General features: G+C 36.6%; 5 protein-coding genes and 2 long non-coding RNA genes across 11 annotated transcripts; 3 read left to right on the top strand and 4 right to left on the bottom strand.

Annotated features, from left to right (window-relative positions):
• Positions 1 to 114: 114 nt before the first annotated feature.
• LOC111830239 lies at positions 115 to 1,594 on the top strand. Of its 2 annotated transcripts, XR_002833632.1 has the most exons (6): positions 115 to 304; positions 428 to 527; positions 616 to 726; positions 1,007 to 1,086; positions 1,192 to 1,290; positions 1,507 to 1,594. It is a non-coding gene; the product is annotated as an uncharacterized LOC111830239 (long non-coding RNA). The 2 variants fall into 2 exon arrangements; XR_002833631.1 differs by lacking the exon at positions 616 to 726 and having other exon boundaries at positions 123 to 304.
• Positions 311 to 2,348, bottom strand: LOC17883300 (COBRA-like protein 4). The gene is made up of 6 exons (XM_006287732.2): positions 2,196 to 2,348; positions 2,033 to 2,112; positions 1,477 to 1,933; positions 1,159 to 1,306; positions 793 to 1,070; positions 311 to 704 (listed from the first exon to the last, which is right to left on the bottom strand). The coding sequence occupies exons 1-6, from the start codon at positions 2,245 to 2,247 to the stop codon at positions 421 to 423; spliced, it is 1,299 nt and encodes a 432-aa protein (XP_006287794.1). The 5' UTR covers positions 2,248 to 2,348; the 3' UTR covers positions 311 to 420.
• On the top strand, positions 1,688 to 2,372 carry LOC111830240. Its single transcript, XR_002833633.1, has 2 exons — positions 1,688 to 1,776; positions 1,869 to 2,372. It is a non-coding gene; the product is annotated as an uncharacterized LOC111830240 (long non-coding RNA).
• Positions 2,373 to 3,028: 656 nt separating this feature from the next.
• On the bottom strand, positions 3,029 to 5,721 carry LOC17882037 (eukaryotic translation initiation factor 3 subunit M). The gene is made up of 10 exons (XM_006287786.2): positions 5,516 to 5,721; positions 5,167 to 5,296; positions 4,934 to 5,072; positions 4,594 to 4,806; positions 4,361 to 4,499; positions 4,072 to 4,222; positions 3,861 to 3,970; positions 3,670 to 3,767; positions 3,518 to 3,587; positions 3,029 to 3,430 (listed from the first exon to the last, which is right to left on the bottom strand). Exons 1-10 carry the CDS (start codon positions 5,606 to 5,608, stop codon positions 3,332 to 3,334), a joined length of 1,242 nt encoding a protein of 413 aa, XP_006287848.1. The 5' UTR covers positions 5,609 to 5,721; the 3' UTR covers positions 3,029 to 3,331.
• Positions 5,722 to 6,297: 576 nt separating this feature from the next.
• On the bottom strand, positions 6,298 to 7,181 carry LOC17882560 (protein SPIRAL1-like 4). The gene is made up of 3 exons (XM_006288833.2): positions 7,116 to 7,181; positions 6,680 to 7,009; positions 6,298 to 6,592 (listed from the first exon to the last, which is right to left on the bottom strand). Exons 2-3 carry the CDS (start codon positions 6,968 to 6,970, stop codon positions 6,500 to 6,502), a joined length of 384 nt encoding a protein of 127 aa, XP_006288895.1. The 5' UTR covers positions 6,971 to 7,009; positions 7,116 to 7,181; the 3' UTR covers positions 6,298 to 6,499.
• A 6,502-nt stretch (positions 7,182 to 13,683) lies between these two features.
• On the bottom strand, positions 13,684 to 20,020 carry LOC17884262 (transcription initiation factor TFIID subunit 8). Of its 4 annotated transcripts, XR_002833196.1 has the most exons (4): positions 19,763 to 20,020; positions 18,218 to 19,484; positions 14,342 to 14,473; positions 13,684 to 14,101 (listed from the first exon to the last, which is right to left on the bottom strand). XR_002833196.1 is itself a non-coding variant. In XM_023780015.1 (3 exons), exon 2 carries the CDS (start codon positions 19,352 to 19,354, stop codon positions 18,218 to 18,220), a length of 1,137 nt encoding a protein of 378 aa, XP_023635783.1. In that variant the 5' UTR covers positions 19,355 to 19,484; positions 19,763 to 20,020; the 3' UTR covers positions 17,669 to 17,729. The 4 variants fall into 4 exon arrangements, 3 of the variants coding, with proteins under 3 accessions (XP_023635783.1, XP_006289078.1, XP_023635782.1); XM_023780015.1 differs by lacking the exons at positions 13,684 to 14,101; positions 14,342 to 14,473 and adding an exon at positions 17,669 to 17,729; XM_006289016.2 differs by lacking the exons at positions 13,684 to 14,101; positions 14,342 to 14,473 and adding an exon at positions 17,920 to 17,998.
• Positions 14,095 to 17,903, top strand: LOC17881062 (protein LONGIFOLIA 1). The gene is made up of 5 exons (XM_006286950.2): positions 14,095 to 14,405; positions 14,709 to 14,764; positions 14,856 to 16,514; positions 16,602 to 16,743; positions 16,943 to 17,903. Exons 1-5 carry the CDS (start codon positions 14,249 to 14,251, stop codon positions 17,722 to 17,724), a joined length of 2,796 nt encoding a protein of 931 aa, XP_006287012.1. The 5' UTR covers positions 14,095 to 14,248; the 3' UTR covers positions 17,725 to 17,903.
• Positions 20,021 to 20,265: the final 245 nt, after the last annotated feature.

Genomic DNA, 20,265 nt, shown 5'->3' with positions numbered 1-20,265 from the left:
TCTTCCACCAAAAAATGTCTCCTCAAACAAAACGCCGTTTGACCTTTGTTGCCTTTTCGCCTTTTCGGACCAATGAAAAATATACACAACGCGAATATCTTCAAACGCGCGGATGTGTGCAGTGTATATATATATATTAAACCGGGCCCTAACTGGGCTAAATTTTAACGTTTATTTGAGCCCAGTTAAGAATATTTTCTTAACTTTCTCAAATCAATGCTTCACTCTCACTGTTTCACTTTCACATGAGTGATCATCGTTCTCAAGAAGTACAAAAACCCATAAATCAATGGCGGTGATGAAGGTAAAAAAAAGCTTACACATCTCTAATTACTTTCTCTAACGAAACCCCATTTTTTTATCTTTATCTGGAAATCGAATTTAACAATCGTGTTACAAAAAAAACATTTCTGGTTAAAATCACCAGATTGTGATGAATAGAAGAAGAAGAAGAAGAAGGGTGAGTGAGAGAGAAGCAAAGCTTCCATGTGCAGAGTTTGGTAGAAAAGGGTATGAATCTGGTGGAGGTAACATACATTCATCTCCATTAAAGTATACTTTTCTCGGAAAAGCCCAACCTTGCTTGAAAGTGAATGTCTTTTGATCTTTTTGTAGCAAAACCTCTGACTGAACATTCCCTGATGGTCCAGCTTCCATTAATAGATCATTGTAAAACTTGGTTCCATAGAACATTCCAGTATCGTCTGCATCATAGTTAAGAATTTGGTTAGTCTTTTCAGTGTGTTATGTTTTAAAGTTGAATATAAGTTGTGGTTGAGGAGAGAACTTTACTTATGGATCCATAAGGAGAAACTGATTTGTAATCAAAGCTGAAAACTTGAGTCACGTTGTTGAGATTTGGGTGCTGAACTGCTAATGTCCACAGTGTATGATTCATCCGGTAATTGAAATTCGTGATCGCTAGCTTCACTCGCCAATAGTCTTTGTAGTTAGTTTTAACGTGCCAGTGTACTCTAACTGGGCACATGTGATGTGTGCATTGCAGCAAAGGAGCGTTGTCTTTTCTTGGTGTGTTGAGACCTTTCATGGTTAGAATCTTTGAGTCAGCCCTGCAAGAAATTATTGGTAATGTCTTTTCAGTTTAGGAGATAAGAAAGAGTTTTGAGTTTGACTGATTTGTGTTTTCGTTTTGCTCACTTGACGCAGCTTCTTTTGTTTTCGCAACCGCAGGCACAAGACGGGCAAGGAGTTATGGTGTCGTTGTAGAAAGATGAAAAGGAGACGCAACAGCTTGGATGCTTTCTGGCCAGAAACTGTGAATATGTGCAGGTAACATTCCATGTCACTGCAGAAACATATGTTTAAAATGTTGTTTAGAGAACATCGATGCATATAGATGAAGGAAATATTAAACTTCTTCAACTAAGCTCTGTTTCACTTTAAGAAACTTAGAAGATTGTGTGTTTTACAGCGGATCTGATCAAGTTAAGGGCTTTTACAAATGTAATTACTTACTCAAAGCCTGTGTTTTTCGCCGTTTATCAGTTGTGAGAAAAGCGGTAGATGGCACGATTTTGGCTGGACCACAGGTGTAACCAGGCCCAGGACCAAGCAATGTGAAGTTCTTAGGAAGCTTGACAGTCTTGTTTGTGGTTCCGGCTAAACCGACACTAACTTGAAACTGTGATACAGCAGCTGATGGATCTTGACCCCAAGCTCCAATTACACCACCTTTGCAACAGTTTGAGAACTGTTGATTGTAAGGCACACCTGGCAAGAGATCAACGACCGTGGGGGTTTTCTTACAGCAATGAGGTACATTTCCCTTGAACTTGGAACAGTCTCCTTGTTCTGTTGTTTGCGCACCAACCATTGACCAAATCACCTCTTTCTTTGCCCATGTCCAGCCTAATGTCCAACCCGGGTTTTGTATGTGCCGGTATATTTGGAAGTTGTTCATAGTTACCGTTGCCTGCAAACGCATATAATGTATAGAGATGATGTGAGTTTGTGCAATGTGCAAGTTTCAAATGCGCAAACACGTATTCACAAGTCCGGGAAGCATTCGTACCACATAGCCATCTGCTGTCCAGGACATGATATCCCATTTGATTGTAACGTTCCCACTAGGATCCAATGGATCATAAGCAGCTGGAAAACGAAATCACACGAATTAAGAAGAATGAGTTAAGGTTTTGCAAAATAGCTGGCGAAAATGAATATTCAGAACTCACTTGCGCAAAAGATGATCATGAAGAAGAAGCAGAAGCAGAAGAAGAGCCTCATCTTTTGTACTTTAACCTCCAGTTTCTTCTTCTTCAGAATTTGAAATTGATGTGCTTATGGATTTAAACAGAAGCTTTTCAAAGATTATTGATGAGTCTTTTTGGTCTGAAGATGGACTTTACCTACTTGTTGTTGCATTCTCCAAATTTATTCTTTCTTCATTCCCATAACTTTAAGCAATGTTTATGGTGATTGATAATAAAACAGCAACAGAAACTGACGTGTTCTTGTCCGAACATAACATCTCAACTGTCATTTTTTTTTTGCCTTTTTAAAGAACTGGAAACCCTAATGATTTAGATATGAGAAGTGAGAAAGTAGCTTGGGGTTGAAGATAAATAAAAAAAGAGTGGACTGGCCATGAGTCAACTTCTGACACAAACGTATCTCCCAACTTGCCTTACCATCTTCCTAAGGAAACTATTTTCTCCGGGGAAAAAAGAAAAATCCCCTTTTAAACAAACATATTGTCTCAGGATATTAAGAGGTTTAAATTGTCATATCTCAAAGACTCAAAAGATTTATACTTTTGATCAATTTAAAGAAACATACGTGGTGGAAGGTTCTGTTTTCTTGATCTAACAATAAAGTTTTTCTTTTCAACCTCATATGTATATCCACAAATACCGACTAAAATGGCAAAGAAAATGAATTAGTTGTACAGTATTCTAACAATTTATTAGATTATATTTGTATGGTGTACTTGTTCTAGCAAGTAGCCATATTTCTCTTAATATATTCTCACTTCTGAATATATATTTTTTGAATTTAGAATATGATCTGACGAAAAAAGTGTGAAGAGAGTGTGACACCAAAGAAATGTGGGAACTGAGTACATCGGATCCATCAAACTACTACATGAAAGCCACAGATGGGCAATTGGACTTTGGCTAAACTCTTTAAGAAACAAGTGCTGCATAACAAGTCTCCGCAAAATTGAACGGACAAAAAGAGGCCAACACAAAGAAGAAGGCCATTTAAAAAAAAAGATCCAATGGTCAAAAAGAACTCTGCAAAGAATACAAAGTATCCGGCTTTAGATTGATGAGAGCTTCTTCTTCTAAGAAATCTTCAAACAAATCTTTCAACGACCAGCCAATCCCTGATTACCTGATGTTGCCTGAGTAGCTTCCTCTGTTACCTTATTAGCTTGGATTGTGCTAATAACATTCGTAATATTGTCCTGCACAAACACAACCAAGAAACATGTTAGTATTACATAAGCACTCACAATATCACATAAGTCCAGCATAGCGGTTTTGTGTTTTACCCGCCAAGCTGCAAGCTTTGTTCGAAGAGATTGCCACTGCTTTTGTCCAAAATCACGCTCGGCACAACGACTGAAAATTAAACCAAGTACGAAAAGTATGAGAAGGTATGTCTTTACACATATAAAGTCATAGATAAGAGTATATAACTTGCCTGACAATTACAACTTGGTTCATCTGATCCATCTTACAATCAACCAATTTTGCGGTTATTGCCTTAACCACCCACAATTCAACCTCCTCTTCATTTACCTGTAACCCCCCAGAAATTTTATGAGTCTGAGAAGCACCGAAAATAGGTTGTCAACGTTTGTTTAATGTAATGTTCAAGTAAAATAAGTTAACCTGTAGAGTGTTCTTGAGAGAGGCATACGATATTTTTCCAGTTTCATCTGAGGCCAAATCCACAAGTGACAACAATCTCATCTTTGCTACACAGTCTTCCTCAGCAAGCCCTGCAAACACCATCTATGGCTTATTACGCTAAATACTTGAGGATACACTGGAGATGCTTTATGAATTATAATAAGCAGTAAAGGGATAATAAGGACAGTACCATAGGTTTCCAGAAATTCTGGATTCGCATTTTGGAATTTCATGTATGCATCCAGCCTCTGAGTAAGAAAAATCTTCAATAGCTGGTAAACTGGTGCATCGTTAGGATCCTTCTCCAATTGTGCGACAGCCGGCATGTCTAATAAATCACACTGCATATCAAAAGAAAAAAATCGTGAATAAAAAAGACTTCTCTGAACAAAAAGCAAGAGTTGCACTTCAAAAGAAAGTAAAAGTCATCAGCAAAGATCGTACACATTTTAATCAAAATGCTTTATAAATTATGATACCTGAAATATACTGGGAGCCTTGACAAACTCAACAATGGCTCGTACAGCTTCCTCCTTGGCTTCACTCAGGACTTGGGCATCCTCATTGGAGAAAGTTGCCAAATACTTTGTCACAAACTGAAGGGATTCTTTTGCCAAACTGGAATATAGATTAAAGGAAACATGAGACCATTGGTATACCTAATAAATAATTTAAAGCAAAGAAAGAGGGGAAAGAAACTTTGTTTCAGTACCTTTTATTTTCTCTCAGCACTTTAGCAATGGCAAGAAATACTTCCCTCTGATCTTTGATATCAATACTCCAGTCTTTCAAGAAGCTGTCAATCTTCTTAAAGGAAGGCACTATATACTCGGTTACCTTCCCGTTTACAGCCAGTTCTAGAGCTTTCATATATACTTGAAATCGAGCATTTGGGTGGTCAAGCAGGTTATAAAGATTGAAGAGGCTGCACAGAGACAAGCAATAGATGAGAAACACATAACACAAATGAAACAATATAATATATGATCTGAAAGACTCCTACAATACATTAGCCCAAAGAGTCGTATGCTGAAAGATTCACAGGGTCATACATTTTCAAACGCAATGAAGCTTTGTCATCGGGCTGTTGAACAACCTTAGAAGCAATAGCTTTCACCATTTCAAGGACTTCTTCAGGACTTGTCACATTCTTCACAAGGCTGCAAATTATGGTGTAGGTACACTCAAGATCTGAAAAGAGGCAAATAACATGAGAATTATGCACACACAAAAAAAGGGTATAGTATAGCAGAAAAGAACTAATGATATAATGATTAAAGACGACCTTTCTCGGAGATCTTGGTTGATACCAAGTCAGCTGAAGTTACCATTAAAGTTACCAAATCCAACCACCGGTGATCTATTATAGACTCCTCTGCTTCCCTATATAGCCTAGAAACTTGAGGCTCTGCAACCTAATAAGCAAAGAAAACAAAACTTAACTAAACAATTCCACACCAAATTGCTCAATTCGGACTCAATTCTTGTCAACACAACGCCTCATCAAATCAATATTTCGATACTGGCAACGAAGAGATCATAAACCCCCACAACAATGCAGTGGAGCGTGAAATAATCAAAATATACTCAATCGTCTGCACTTGTCAATGGTCCAGAAACAAGTAAGGAGGTACCTCGGGACCAGCATCGGCCCAGGCAAGCTGGGAAGTAAAACGGACAATGGCGAGCGAAGGATCTTCTTCAGAGGTGGGAACAATCGTCGTCATTCTCTGCTCTGGGTTTTTGAAATCTCCTCTACTGAGTACTGAGTACTGAGTCTTAACGCTAATCCTAAATCTCTAGCACAAGTTCTTCTCCCAACAGCTGAGCAACAAAGGAACTGATGGGGAACCCTAGTCGATGCTTCATTTTTTTCGGTTAATAATTAAACCGGATCCGGTCTAATAAAACGACGAGGGAAATTAACGGTTTTCTGTATCCAACGGCTATCCGTGGATCGCCATAGTTAACGAATGCAATCCAACGGTCAGGATCAATCGTATAAGTAAATTCTCGGCTAGCTCATTTGGTGTGAACTAAGGATCTAGAGCCACCGTTCTCCGATCGGGTTCGAAGATTGTACAATTGCTGTATTATTATACAATCTCAAATAACAAATGTTCCATAGATCGACGCTGCAAGCAAAACCTAATGAGATGAAACACCAAATCGTTTTGACTTGGAACATCCATGTTTTTGAACTAGTCCGAGACAGTAGACTCTTGTTTATACAATAAGAGTGAATTGAAATTTCATGAAGCTGTTAAATTAGTCAATGAGATGGTGACTGGTGGCTAAAAGGAACATGAAATCTACTGTAATAGAATCATATATATATATATATATATATATGGGATTAATAGATTCAGAGATAAAATCTTGAATATTTGTAAATCCAAATAGCAAGGTTTGAGAATGTTTTTCAAGATTGAGTAAGCTTCTAGCTTTGAACCATTAAACTGACATATCCTTCTTCCTTTTTCAAGAACACAAGAAACGTCCAAATCCAAAACAATCCTCACAGCCAATTTCAAGGATAGTAAATAGTAAAGTTACAATTTTTACAATTCATTTTCAACGGATTATGAAATGCTGAGAGTGCGTCGTGGAGATTCAGATCATTTGTCAGATCCAGATGGACCAGATCCAAACAAGTAACCAAGAGAAGATCCTCCACCTGGTGCAGCATGAACTTTCGTAGATGGTCGGTCCTGTTTCTCAAAACCAATACAGACATTTTAAAAAAAAAATAACCAATTCGAAATCTCAAATATATAAATATGTCAAACTCTTATTACCGTGATGAAGTTGCCACAGTTTTGTCCATCTGATCTGTAGTAATTATTAGGACTTCCTCTTACACCGGCCGAGAGCTCACCGGACTTGTTTTTATCTCCCGTGGTGGTGGTTATGGTGGTGGTCTTGGATCTACCTCCAGCTCCATCGGTTGTTGTTGTGGTGGTCGTGGTTGTGGTAAAGCTTGTGTTAGCATTGGGCTTGTTAGGTTTAGGAACAGACTCGCCGGAACCAAAAAGATAACCGAGAGAGCTCTCTCCACCTCCGCTGTTAACTCCTCTAGCTTTCCCCATTTTCCCGGCGAGAATATTCCGCCGCCGATTCTTGAAAATCTAACAATGTGTAACATTGAACAAATCAAGATCAATAGATCTATAACGAATTTGAATCGTTGTGAACCATTGAAGAAGACACATAGGAGAGAGCGAATTCGGTTACCTTTGTTTTTTATTTTTCTTTCTTCTTCTTCTACGATTGGCCGCAAGTTAAGGCAGAGAAACAGAGGAACGAGGGAGATACACATATGAGAATGTGTATATATATAATATCCACGTGTAAGACAATGTGTGGTAAGAAACAGACATGAAGTTATGGTACGCACGTGTGTGGTTAGTTGTTTGGTGAAATTTAAACCGGTTTTCTATTGGTTTAACTCGGTTTGAGGGACCGAAATTAATCATAGGCCGTTTTAATAAAAAGGGATAAATTATTTTTATCCATGTTGACTCAAAGCTGTTTACAACATTATTTATGTTTTAAATATTGACATTATTTTTTATAGATTAAAAATGTATTTGAATCTCAAGGAAATAATAATGACAACCCACAAAATTCTTCTATACTTTCAATTTGATCATGTGACAGCACAAAGAAGGAGACCATGAAACAATATTTATATATTTCCATTTGGAATTCTAGCTGTATATACAAGATTTATATAGAGTTTTAAAAAGGTGAAAAAATTGTTGGAAGTGTCGAAACGGGCTTAGGAATATTGAGAAAGATAGAGGAAACTACAAAAGTAAGCCCAATGGTCTTTTGAGCTACATTCAATTCAACTTGTTGGGCTATATTCGCTATAATTCTTATTAATTTTATAACATTATTTTCTGTAACTTTTTTTTTTTAAAAGGCAAAATTAGAAGTTTATCAAAGTAGTGCAAAATTAATATTATTTTTATTTGTCAGCTTTTCATTTTAGTTGTTGATAAATAAACCCAAAAAGAGAAGTTGTAAATAGATAAATAAAAATAAACAAAGAAGAAACTCTGACAAAGGAGGAGGAAACCAAAAGAGTTGAAAGGGGGAGGGGAGTAAGAAAGAAGGCCCATGAGGTGAGGGACCATCACAAAAGATGTAGGACGATCATCACTCATGAAATTGATCATGACCATCAATCATCATCACATCCTACGGATGAGATTTTCTCGTTGACTTAAGGATTTTTATTAAGTGACGTTGAAGGATGGCAATGGACATGTGAGGACTGAGGAGGATACCTGTACAAACTACAATCCCCTCCTCCCTCTCTCACTCACTTTTACATCTGATTTTTCTCTCCTACATTTATGAAAGAAAATATATTCGTTTTTTAATTGTCTTATAAATTTACATATACTCATACTACATTTTTTTATTTCTTTCTATGGAATTGTATAATAAACCAAGCCATAGGTTAAGATGGCTCGATATTTTTCTGCAAGCAATGAATCAAGGAAACTCTTTTATTACTTGTTGATTTTATATAACCAAATTTGGTAGCATCAGCTTATTATCATTTACATCTGAATATCCTTTAGCGAGTGTTCACTTATAATATTTTCTAGTGGCTTAGATCATCTCGTATGGGTGACTAATGCGTTAGTCAATAAAAGAGAGAGTTGCAACATTTTGGATGGATTTTTTTTTTTTTCTTTTCAAAAGGCCTATATGATGGTGCTTACATGCTCTCGATCAGTTCATCTATCTTGGACGTGATTGTGTTATACATTTCCCTCACATGTACTATGTTATATTTTCCATTTATTGTTACTATTTTCCGATTATTTCCCTCACATGTGTTGAAATATATACATTTTTTTTAAATTATTTTGGGGAAATAAACGAACTAATTAATCGAAAAATCAGAAGAAGATGAATTTGGTTAGAAGTTCCAAGGTACACACCAACTTGTGCGCTTTTTAATCTTGGCTTAATTAGATCAAAAGGGAATGCCAATATGATTGGAACAACTTGATTATTCTATTGATCATTAAACAAACACTACGTACATATGAGGACTGAGGAGTCCATTTAAGCTTTCTATGACCATTATGTATTATCCAACGTTACTAAACCTTTATTAAACTAAACATGAAGTGTCTGTCTTAATGGTGTACCATTGAACGGCGTCTAGATACGCAACTAAGTACTCTACATAAAACTATGTAGCTAGAGTTTATAACATTCATCTCGAAACTATGTGCTAATTAATTAGTTTATCTGGTAACTAGCACTACTGTTGATCTAGCTTGTGACTTTGAGGAGCTAGCTCTAGGTTCTTTTCGATACTCATCGGTCTCCAACTATCCATCCGATGAATATATTCACACCACCTTACTCCCTCCCTGCGATATTCACTAGCTGAAATGAGCATTTCATTTCTTTGATGTCCTCGACTTTGTGGTTGTCCTTAATACAATAGTTTCTTTGAGTAATGAAGATATTTATGGAACAGTTAATAATTATGTATGAAAACTAGTTCTTACACGAAATGAATAACATGTGGTATTATTATACATATGATGGGAGTTTTATATAATAAATACTTGTGGTGTGGATCAATGTGAAAATATACGACATCCATTTCAATAATTTCCAAGATCAAATCATACCAAACAAAATCAAATCGTAAAAAAGATTGTTAAAAATCATCATAGAATCCTTCATAGCCTGTCTGAAAGACTCAGAACTGTACACATACATCGTCCATTTAATTAAAATATTTAATCTACTCTTCGTTAGTTAGTTACGGGCAATATACTCTATATCATTATTTGATTTTAGTACTTTCCAATGAGGCAGTCATCGTAAATAGAGTTTGGTAGTAGTAGTGGGCAGATTAGGATTATGTACTTAGGGAATATCAAAGTGATTATATTTTTTAATTAACCACTAGATCCTTCCACCCAAAAAAACTTAAGTGCTGGCTCGTATTTTAACCAACTTCTTTTATATTATTGTAGCAAGTTTTTTTTTTAAGTATGTGTGAAGGAAGCACCAAATTGCCATGTGCATATGATGAAAATTAGTATTATTTAAGACATTAAAGTTTTAAAAAATATAATCTAATTTCCAAAACTTGCATGCCTTAATTTGGTAATTTGTTTCTTGGCTTTTGTTATTTTCCTTTTTAATCCATACACACAAAAAAAAACATTTAAGAATGTACCTAATAGTAATGGCTTGGTTCAACTTATAACTAAATGCTCATGAATTAACACCTTCCTTTTAAAGATGTTAAAGAGGAGATAAAATCAAAAAGTGAATCTTAATTGTGCTATATTTTTTCATCAAGCACATGCATATATCAATCTAGATCACAAATCCACATTGACGATATATATATAATTTTTTTGCCAATGCATTTGTTGTATCACCATCCGGGTATATATATATAAGGCTTTTGTGGATATAAGATTTGGTTTAAGAATAGTTGTCTTCGTTTGTTGTAAATATTCGACCATAATTCATTTCTTCCCCACCTTTATAAATCTTCTAATAAGTTTCACTTGTACTTTATGAAACGTTTTGGCCTAACTTAATTCATGTCATGTATTTCCTGCATCAATTGGATATTATCTAAAAGTTAATACGACATTAATATTGTAATATTCTGTAGTACTTTATGAAGTTCTATAATGAGATTTTGTCTAGTGTCCTTAATTAATCTAGTTTATTGGGGTTTTATTTATCGACTACTTGCCAATACTAGCCTTTCGTTTTTTTGGGAACACAAAAATCTTCTCGACGATGTCTCTATTGTCTATTCCCTGACGAGTTGACCTAATTGATATGTGTGGCGAAACAGTATGTATGTACGTTATATGAAAGATTGCTTTTAACTAATCACTAAGCAATGCCTTAAAAGTTAGGGATATATATATTTTCTTAAAAACGGTCTCACGAATCGCATTTCTATGACAGAATTTAGTACCTTGTCTGCCTATTTGCATACACATATATGAAGAAATTAAATCTCATTTTCCTTAGTGTTAAGGCTTAAATTCATACCCACTCTTTTCAGTAAAGTTATGTAATTATCTCTATCTATCTATTATACTATAAAGCTATAATTGTTATAGTGTGTTACTATGAGGCCTCGTCTGTGATTTGAGCTAAAGAACCAAGTTACACTCGCAAATAAGAAGTAAAAAATTAAAAATTAAACTATTACGGTATAGTAATGATATGTGCATGTAGTTTTGCACGTCAAAGACTATACTTGAGATTAATAGCGAAACTAAACAAATGTGGAAAGGGTGGATGATAAAGTGGAATAAATCATGTCCCACCTATTTTTAATTTTTAAAATAGAAAATGAAACTGGGGTTTACCAAAAAAAAAAATCATTTGAAAAAACCTCACTATATATGAGGTTTGATTTTATTTGAAGTAAAGAAATAATTAATATACAGTATTATTTCAATTAAAAGTGAATTTTAATTGCTTCATGTGATTTTGTCCCTTTAATTTATTTCACATGTCATTTTTATAATTTCACATGCCAATTGTTTCCCACTAGTTTTCTTTTTGTTTCCAAAGCATAGGTTTATGAATGGATTTACCCATGTCTAAACACACTTACTTTGGTTTTGTTACAACTCCATCTAGTTACGTCGTAGTAATAATTAGTATACATGCACACTCTCATATGGGTCATGGACATATGAATTTTTGTAACATAAATGATTCTCAGTGGATGTGTTCATCAATATGCATGATGTCATAGAGGATGCATGGCGTGCTTGACGTGTGTTACATGTACCGATTTGGGGATGAATTGGGTCAATGCTAACAAAAGTCAACTTGGAAAAGCACATTACCAAAACAATCAAAGTCCATCTTCAACTTCTTTACCCTCTTGTTTTTCCTCTCCCTTTCTCACGTTTCTAAACCAATCAACATCGTTGGGAATGAAAACATATCTTTTATAGTCTACGTATGTATGTAGTATTATACTAAGTTGTTTGAAACCAGCTCATGGATGCATGATTGATATGTAATCTGTCTTTTGTTTGTTTGGTGTAGAGAAAAAATATAAACGATCTTTAGATTAACCTTAGTGATTCTGATTAGTAGTAATTAATCCCTTGTAGTTAGGAATAAGAATCTTAATTAAACACGCTTGCTTGGTAACGAGCGAGAGTGTAGATGATGATTCTTGATTCGCAACGTTCACTAATTGACCATGTGCAGCATATTCCTTGGTTACTTCCAAGACCACAAGCTAATTAAAGAATTAAATATAAAGTATAATAGTTAGCAAATCATTTGAATTAAAAGTATATAAATAAATAAAGTTTAAGTTAAGTTAAGAAAGCCCCACCTTGTTCACAGCACATAGCTGAACAAAACCACGTGATCTGCCCAAACGCTTTTTAACTAGTACATCGCATGACATGAAACTCTCAAATCAAATTATCATAATCCATACAAAACAAAAACCCAAAAAGCTAGACTTTACCAACAAAATAAAATAAATAAATAAAACACCAAAAAGACATTATATCTCCTACCTGATAATACAAACTTAAATTCCTCATCAGTTCTCTATTATTCCAAAAGCAATGAAAGAAACTTATTATATAGTAGTATTTCATACGCAATCAATTACTCTCTTTTTTTTCATAGACAAAAGAGTGATTGAATGCAATAATTTATAGGTTGTACATATATACGTAAAGTCTTAAACTGTTTTGGAAAATATTTAAGTTTTGAACATCTCTAAATCATATTTGTAATTTAATAGTTATTAGAAGTCTTTTTAAATCATTATTAATTTACGCGGTAACTTTTTTATAACAAAATTCATAAAAATATAAACGAGATGAGTAAAGGTAATTAGATGTAATTCGAAATGCTTACGACTACTAAAAGATATCCGGAAATATTCAAAAAAAACTTTACAAAAATAAGAATTATATTTTCAAGAATTAGATAATTTATTTTGTGAAGCCAAAAGAAAATTATTCTTTTGTAAGACCCACCAATCTCAGACCATGCAAGCTTTCTTCCAGTTCACCAATCCACTTCCTCCCTAAAACAATTAATTATTAACTTTTGTTTTTTCTTTCTTCCATTAGTAAATCTAATTTCTATTTATATTTTTCCTATAAGTTTTTTTTTTTCTCTTCTTCTCTCATCACCTATATAAAATTGTTTTGAAAATAAATAAATAGTCTGTTGTCTGTCTCTGACAAACTCCACATGCATATGTGAAGGGGCACCAAAGACTTAAGAGACCCACCCACATTATTTTGTCCACATGGATGTGTAAGAACAACCTCTTTTTTCTTTTCTTTTTTCTTTTTTACTTTTCATTTATTGTTTTCCTTTCTCTGTAGTTCATTAATTATTATTAACATTGTTGTTAGTAATATCTAATTTTTTGTTTGTAAAGATATTAATAAAAAGTAGATGCATTCACCATTGGTTGTGGTATGGTAACCATAAAAAGAAGCAAACATACATCCACCCACCCACCTGTTATATAAACATATGTACATAAGTCTTCTAGGATTGAAAACATATACTAGTATAAAATTATAAATAAACCATAGAAACTGAAGGGATTTATCCAAATATCATTTTTCTTTCTATCTTCTTGAATAAAGAAAAGAATTTAATTTTGGTCTGTGCTTTTTCATGTGCATCACTTTCATCAGAGATGCATAAAAACTAGATACCTCATTATTCCCAAGCAGATTTTTTTCAGAGCTTTGTCATAAATTTTTATTTTAAAAAATTAAAATAAAATCATTTACATTCTCTTACATGTATAAATCTATACGGATACACACGAATACATGTGTACACGCATGTGTATGTGTGTGCCTACGTACATTGAGCATTATTACATAACCGATGTTTATATATGCTTTTGAAAAGCTTCTACATATAATTGTAGACAGAGAGCTCTTTGCCTTTTTACAGGACTCACTTCTCTCAAAGACCACAAACAAACTTCTTTTTTATCTTTCTTTTCTTTTCTTTTTCTTCTTCTCTTCTTTCTTCTTCAAGGAACCCTCCAAGATAACAGATACAGAGAAACCTAATTCCTTGTCTGGTCATAACTTCACAAGTAGCTTTACCTTTGTCTTAATGCTGGGTTCTTCTTTGTCCTCCTCCTGTCTCTTCTTCTTCTTCTCCGTCTTCTACTTCCTCTGAGACACAAAAACAGAGGAAAAGTACAGAAAACTTGAGATTTTCATGAATTTCATAATGAGAGAATCTTAAAAGTTTCCAAGTTTTTTTTTTTTAGAGTCAAAACACTTTCTGAGACAAGAGTAGAGAAGACAAAGAAGAAAAAGATGTCGGCTAAGCTTTTGTATAACTTGTCAGATGAAAATCCAAATCTGAATAAACAGATTGGATGTATGAATGGGATCTTTCAGGTGTTTTACCGCCAACATTATCCACCGAGACGTGTTGCCGTCACCGGAGATGAGCTCAAGTCTCTGCCTTCAGGTAACATTCTCTTTCTCTCTCTCTCTTCTCTCTTTAGTCTTTGCTTGCAATGTCCTCTCCATTAAAACCTTAAAGTGGAAAACTTAAACGTTACAAAGGAAAAGTTCTTTAACAGAATACATTACTTTTGTATTTTAGTTCCTGACTAAGATCCTAAATCCAAGGTTCAGGACCACAAAGATGAAAGAAACCAATGCTATAGAACATGTCTTGTCTTTAGATTTCTATATAGGTGTATACCTTACAGAAGTATGTTATGTATTGGTGGTTAAAAGTTAATTTTGGTGGGGAATTCTTTTGCAGGCAAAACAAGTGACAATGTCGGTGATATCAACATTTCCACAGATAAGAAGGAAACGGTAAGAATCAGTAACCAGTAGACTAGAGTGATATATTAATTACCATGGACGATATGGATTTTTAAAAAGTGAAATTTTACTGGAATTTCAGGAGAAGAGTAAGAAGAAGAAGGCTGCAAAGGAGAAGCAGAAGGGAGTCTCCTCTGAATCGTCCTCGAGGTTGTCATTTTCTTCTTCACCATGCTCCTCTAGCTTCTCATCTGCAGATGTTAGCACCACGGCTTCTCAGTTTGAACAGCCTGGTTTGATTCAAACGAGTAATGGTGAGAATTCAGTAAGAGAACCGACCAATGGCTCACCGAGGTGGGGTGGTTTAATGATGCCGAGTGACTTGAGGGAGCTTGTGAAAAGCTCCATTCATAAGGAGACAAGAGCCAGAGATGATGAAGCCTTGTCCGAGCAGCCAAAATCAGCCAGAGCTAATGTGTCTCTTTTCAAAGAATCATCACCTTCTCGAAAGTCTAACGAATGGAGCGACGGGCGGAGAGTAGTGAAGCTGAAGGACAGTCCTCGGTTCTCTTATGATGAGAGGGACTCGAGAAAGACAGGAGCCAAGTTGAAAGAAACCCCGAGACTGTCATTAGACAGTAGATCGAATTCCTTTAGGAGCGCAAGATCTAGTTGTTCACCAGAGCCGCAAGAGCTTGTGACGGGTCACAGAAGAACAACATCAAGCGTCGTTGCAAAACTGATGGGCCTTGAAGTCATTCCTGACGAGCCTGTGACCGTTCAAGATAGAGAAAATCGTTTCTGTGACTCCCCAAGGCCAACTTCCCGAGTGGAAGTAGATCTGCAGAGATCAAAAAGTTCTGATTCAATCAAAAAGATGATGCCTGCTAAGTTTCCTATGAAAGCAGCTCCATGGACGCAAGTGGATGGTGCCAAGAACCAAGTCAAAGCAACAGATGCTACTACGCTGACAGTTTATGGTGAGATACAGAAGCGGCTTTCGCAGCTTGAGTTCAAAAAGTCCGAGAAAGACCTCAGAGCTCTTAAGCAAATACTCGACGCAATGGAGAAGACACAGCTAGTGATAAGCAAAGATGATGACAACAAAACTCTATGTTCAACCAATTTTATGCAGATAACTGATCAGCCAACTCCATCTGCAACAAACCCGTCATCCAAGAATTTCAAATCTTCCTCTATTGTGGTTATGAAAGCAGCTGCGGCTCCAGTCTTCAAAGAGACAGGCATTTCTGGTTCTACCTCTTTCTCCCCACGGAGTGTTGCTTTAACAAATGTCAAGGTTGGAAACCTGAGGCAAATCCAGAAAGTCATTCCGAGGAAGCAGAGTGCCATGGATGTAACCCCGAGGCCGGGATTTTACAAGGGCCAGACAGACTCCACAATGAAAAACACTAGCACCAGACCATTACAGTCGAAGAGCGACATGGCCAAGTCAGGGAAGATCCAGAAGCCTAGTGTCAGCCCAAGAACACCACCAAAGAAGCTCGGGTTCGAGAAGCAGTCTCGACCTACATCTCCAAAACCAGATCCGAACAAGACCCAGAGACAACAACTCAGTAGGCAACAGACAGAGTCAGGCTCCCCGAGAAGAAAATCAGGGATTAAATCTCGTGGCCTACAGCAATCTGAAGACCGTTTAAGTGATGAAAGCAGTGACTTGAGAAGTCTAAGATCTGACAGCAACGTAAGCTTGGCTTCTAACCTTGATACTGAGGTTACAAGCAGGTACAACTTTGAGAGGAATAGCGACGTTACAGAGCAGCACACCCCGAAACAAAGGGTATCAACTTTTCTCCTATTGAAAATTCACTTCACAAGTTATTCACTAATGCATGTTTCACAGAATCTCATCTATTTATCAATGCAGAGTCCAGACTTGGGAATGAGGTCGTTGCCAAAACCTCTGAAAGTTACAGTGGAGCAGCCCAGTCCAGTTTCAGTTCTTGATGTAGCCTTCGACGAAGATGAGTCACCATCCCCTGTGAGGAAGATATCCATTGTCTTTAAAGGTGAGTCACGAACAAGGTTCAAAAAATTTCAGACTATTATATCAAATTTTCTCCGAGCATAGAAAATATATATTATCAATTTGGTTAAACTACAACTTCATTGATATTAAACTCGTTACTTTATCCACAATATATCCTAAATAAATTGCAAGTTTTGATTTTTCTAATATACTCACCTTTACTATCTTTCTTGCCACAGAGGACGACAATCTAAGTTCCGAAGAGTCCCAGTGGATGAACAAGCACAGCAACTTATGTAGATCAATTGTGTGGCCTGAAAGTAACGCGAGTCTTAAGCAGCCTGATGACGAACTTGTTGAGGGTTTCATGGAAGAAGATGCTGAATTCAGAAATGGTGACCACAAGTACATCGCAGAGATACTGTTGGCATCGGGGCTCCTAAGAGATATCGACTACAGCATGATAAGCATTCAGCTGCACCAAGCACACCTACCTATCAATCCGAGCCTTTTCTTTGTACTGGAACAAAACAAGACAAGCAATGTGAGTCCCCATGACAACAAGCACAAAGGCAGAGGCTTCGGACAACAACAAACAGCGAACCTGATAGAGAGAAGCAAGAGGAAGCTTGTATTTGACACCATCAACGAGATCTTAGCTCGCAGGTTTGCTGCAGACGGGTGTACGAAGCAACCATCCATAACATCATCAATCAGCCCACTACGGATAACCGAAAAAAGTTCAAGAGGAAAAGAGCTTCTGCAAACTCTGTGTTCAGAGATTGATCGATTACAACAAAACTCTAAGTGTATCTTGGATGAGGACGATGAAGACCTCATTTGGGAGGATCTACAAAGCCATGGCATGAACTGGAAGGAGATTGAAGGAGAGACACCAGGGTTAGTGTTAGACATTGAGAGGCTAATCTTCAAGGACTTGATTAGTGAAGTTGTGACAAGCGAAGTTGCAGCTTTTCCAGGAATGCTCAGTGGGCAACCAAGGCAGCTTTTCCATTGCTAATATTCCTAATTAATCTTCAGTTAGAATTGTAAATCAAGGAATCTAAATCATCCATTTTACAGAGTTGAGAACATTTGGTTTCTTGGTTCTCTGAACCCTTTCTTATGTTCTCTTCTAATAATTGTTTATGTAAAGACTCAACTCAAGATAAAGCTCAATAATATAATATCCATTAAGAAGAGTATTTCAGCAAACCTCAACTGAAAAAAAGACCAAACACCACCTCTCTTCCAACCATTCCGAATTAAAGACTGAATTACTAACTCTGTCACACCTGAAGGAATCAAGTTTAACTAGAACTGAGGATGTTGTATTTTCATTTTTTAAAAGAATGTTTCACCATCAAATGATATTAAAGACCGAACACATTCTCTTCCTGTAGCAGTTTGAGTCGGTAAAAAAATCACTTTCCCTAAAAGAGGTATTCAATTGCAAACTATCACTAAACTCAGGATTCAAAGATATTCCGTCTACATTCTAAATGACAAAATACCTATTTTACATCTGTGTCAACACTTTCTGGCTTTTCTTCCCGCTCTACCTTCTTCTCCCTCCTGTCTCCATCCTCCTGAAACCAACCCTTTTCATCTAAGCACTGATTTCTTTTCCAACACAGAGAGGCTTTTCGAGTCTCAATCTTGAAACGAAGCAAACCTCGTTGTGTTCTTGTACCGTTTCTTTCGTCTCCATCTTGGGTTTCAGCTAATCTGTTCTTCTCGTTGATTTTATCAGATGGAGGATATGCTTCAAGTGCTGGAATGTGATAGCTCTTGCTCATACTTTTCTCAGGGACATGGTTAATGCTAATTTCTTCCTTTCTAAGCTCTGACGGGAAAAACACACGTGCCACGTTCTTCTCTCCAGCCCAAAGTGGTGCAGCAAGAAATGGGTTACCTTCGGGTTCCTCTGTTGGTTTCTGAACTTCCTTTTGATCCATGGATTTCAGAATCTTTACCCTATCAACGTCAACAGACTGCTGCATACTCGTCAAAGAGGGTCCATTTTCTCTACTTCCCACATCCCCTTCTATTTTGTCAACATTAGTCTCTTCTGACCCGTTAGACATCTTGGTTTCAGGAAATGCCGGAAGCCAAACCGGAATATGCTCATCTGGTGGCTCTGCTCCGATCTCGAAAAAGCTAGGAGCTGGTCTTTTTCCTCTATTAAAAGGGAAAGGGGGAAGGGAATAAACGAAAGGCATTTCCTCCGCTTCTCCAGTATAACGAATAATATCCTTGACTACACCAGAATCAGCGAGACAATGCTCAACATCATGAGCACCGTCGAAACCCAGTCCAGATCCCAGATCCTCTAGTGCTTGAACAATGTCAAGAGCATTACCTTCTACTCTACCAGCCATATTAGCATAGAACTGTGCAGTCTTGCCAACGTTCTGGATGTACTGGATCACTACATCAGTTAATGTTTCAAGAGCAGTCTCTTGAAAAGAACTGAATCTCACACCTTCGCGCGTCTGTGATTCCTGATAACTATTCATCTCAACGCTCTCACATATCTGCGCCACGGCCATTCTAGCGAGAGCATATGCAAAATCATTGCCACGAAAAACACTTCTTTTCCCGTGTAATTCTCTCCGCTGACTTCCACCCTCCCCTCCTCCATTGGTCATATTCAACCTTTATTACAACTTTACACAGCGTAACATGTAGAACCATTTCTTGAATCAACTCAACGAAATGCGCATTCCTTTAAGACCAAAACTGGTTAGCTGATTCCATACGGAGTTCTCACCTCGGTACCTTAAAAGCAACAAGAGGTAGAAATAAACATCAAATTCTATATATAGCTTAAACAGAAATTGAAACCAAGGAGATATACAAGAACAAAAAATAAGAAGAACCCAGTTGCCCAATTCAAGAAACGAAAAATGAACTTAGATAAATATCAATCCTTTACCCCAAAAAAAAACAATAGTCTTTCCCCTAAGCGAAAACCCTAGAAACTCAGCGACTCCAGTTCACGGCATAAGAATTGACCAATTAAAAACGAATCCGCTAAACAGAAACGAAATGCTTACCGGAGAAGAAGACTTCCCCAATGTAAAAACCCCCCGGAGCAGCAGAATCAACTATGAGGAAGGACCAGACAAACTCCGGCAAACACTAGCGAAGGAACTCAATGGGAAAGCCTAACGAATAGAGTAAAATTGGGAGAGAAAAAAATTTATGGCTTACGGAGGTACCAAGAAACGCAAATCGAAGTAGAAAGGCGCCAAATTCTAGGGCAACAAAAAAAAAAAACCCAGCTTAAACCCCTCGATCCAGAGAGAGATATTGAAAAAAGTGAGTTTCTCGTCTAACTTATATAAGCTGAACCAGATGATTAAAGGAACGAGGGAATGATAATTTCACGACCGAGCAGATAGCGATCTCGTGACGATGCGCTATTATTCTGACACGTGTCCTTCTTTTCATGTTTTTTTTCGCTCTTCTTATTTTTCAATTACAAATAATTTTTGCTATATTTAATTTTAAATTCCAGTAAAGCAAACTCTTTACTCCCTAATGAAAAGTCACTAAT

The sequence above is a fragment of the Capsella rubella genome, unplaced genomic scaffold (genome assembly GCF_000375325.1).
Source record: "Capsella rubella cultivar Monte Gargano unplaced genomic scaffold, Caprub1_0 scaffold_6, whole genome shotgun sequence".
Taxonomy (NCBI): domain Eukaryota; kingdom Viridiplantae; phylum Streptophyta; class Magnoliopsida; order Brassicales; family Brassicaceae; genus Capsella; species Capsella rubella.
This window is presented reverse-complemented; position numbering and strand designations above follow the sequence as displayed.

Excerpts from the sequence above, each read along its gene's own strand:
- LOC17881062 (XM_006286950.2), top strand. The coding sequence starts at position 14,249 with ATGTCGGCTAAGCTTTTGTATAACTTGTCAGATGAAAATCCAAATCTG. Across the intron at positions 14,406-14,708 it reads GCTCAAGTCTCTGCCTTCAG|GCAAAACAAGTGACAATGTC; the intron begins GTAACATTCTCT and ends ATTCTTTTGCAG. Across the intron at positions 16,515-16,601 it reads AGCACACCCCGAAACAAAGG|AGTCCAGACTTGGGAATGAG; the intron begins GTATCAACTTTT and ends TTATCAATGCAG.
- LOC17884262 (XM_023780015.1), bottom strand. The coding sequence starts at position 19,354 with ATGACCAATGGAGGAGGGGAGGGTGGAAGTCAGCGGAGAGAATTACAC.
- LOC17883300 (XM_006287732.2), bottom strand. The coding sequence starts at position 2,247 with ATGAGGCTCTTCTTCTGCTTCTGCTTCTTCTTCATGATCATCTTTTGC. Across the intron at positions 2,113-2,195 it reads CATGATCATCTTTTGCGCAA|CTGCTTATGATCCATTGGAT; the intron begins GTGAGTTCTGAA and ends TTCGTTTTCCAG. Across the intron at positions 1,307-1,476 it reads GCGAAAAACACAGGCTTTGA|TGACATGGAATGTTACCTGC; the intron begins GTAAGTAATTAC and ends ATGTTTCTGCAG.
- LOC17882560 (XM_006288833.2), bottom strand. The coding sequence starts at position 6,970 with ATGGGGAAAGCTAGAGGAGTTAACAGCGGAGGTGGAGAGAGCTCTCTC. Across the intron at positions 6,593-6,679 it reads ACTGTGGCAACTTCATCACG|GACCGACCATCTACGAAAGT; the intron begins GTAATAAGAGTT and ends TTTGAGAAACAG.
- LOC17882037 (XM_006287786.2), bottom strand. The coding sequence starts at position 5,608 with ATGACGACGATTGTTCCCACCTCTGAAGAAGATCCTTCGCTCGCCATT. Across the intron at positions 3,768-3,860 it reads CTCTCAAGAACACTCTACAG|GTAAATGAAGAGGAGGTTGA; the intron begins GTTAACTTATTT and ends GGGGGGTTACAG. Across the intron at positions 3,588-3,669 it reads AACCAAGTTGTAATTGTCAG|TCGTTGTGCCGAGCGTGATT; the intron begins GCAAGTTATATA and ends TTTAATTTTCAG.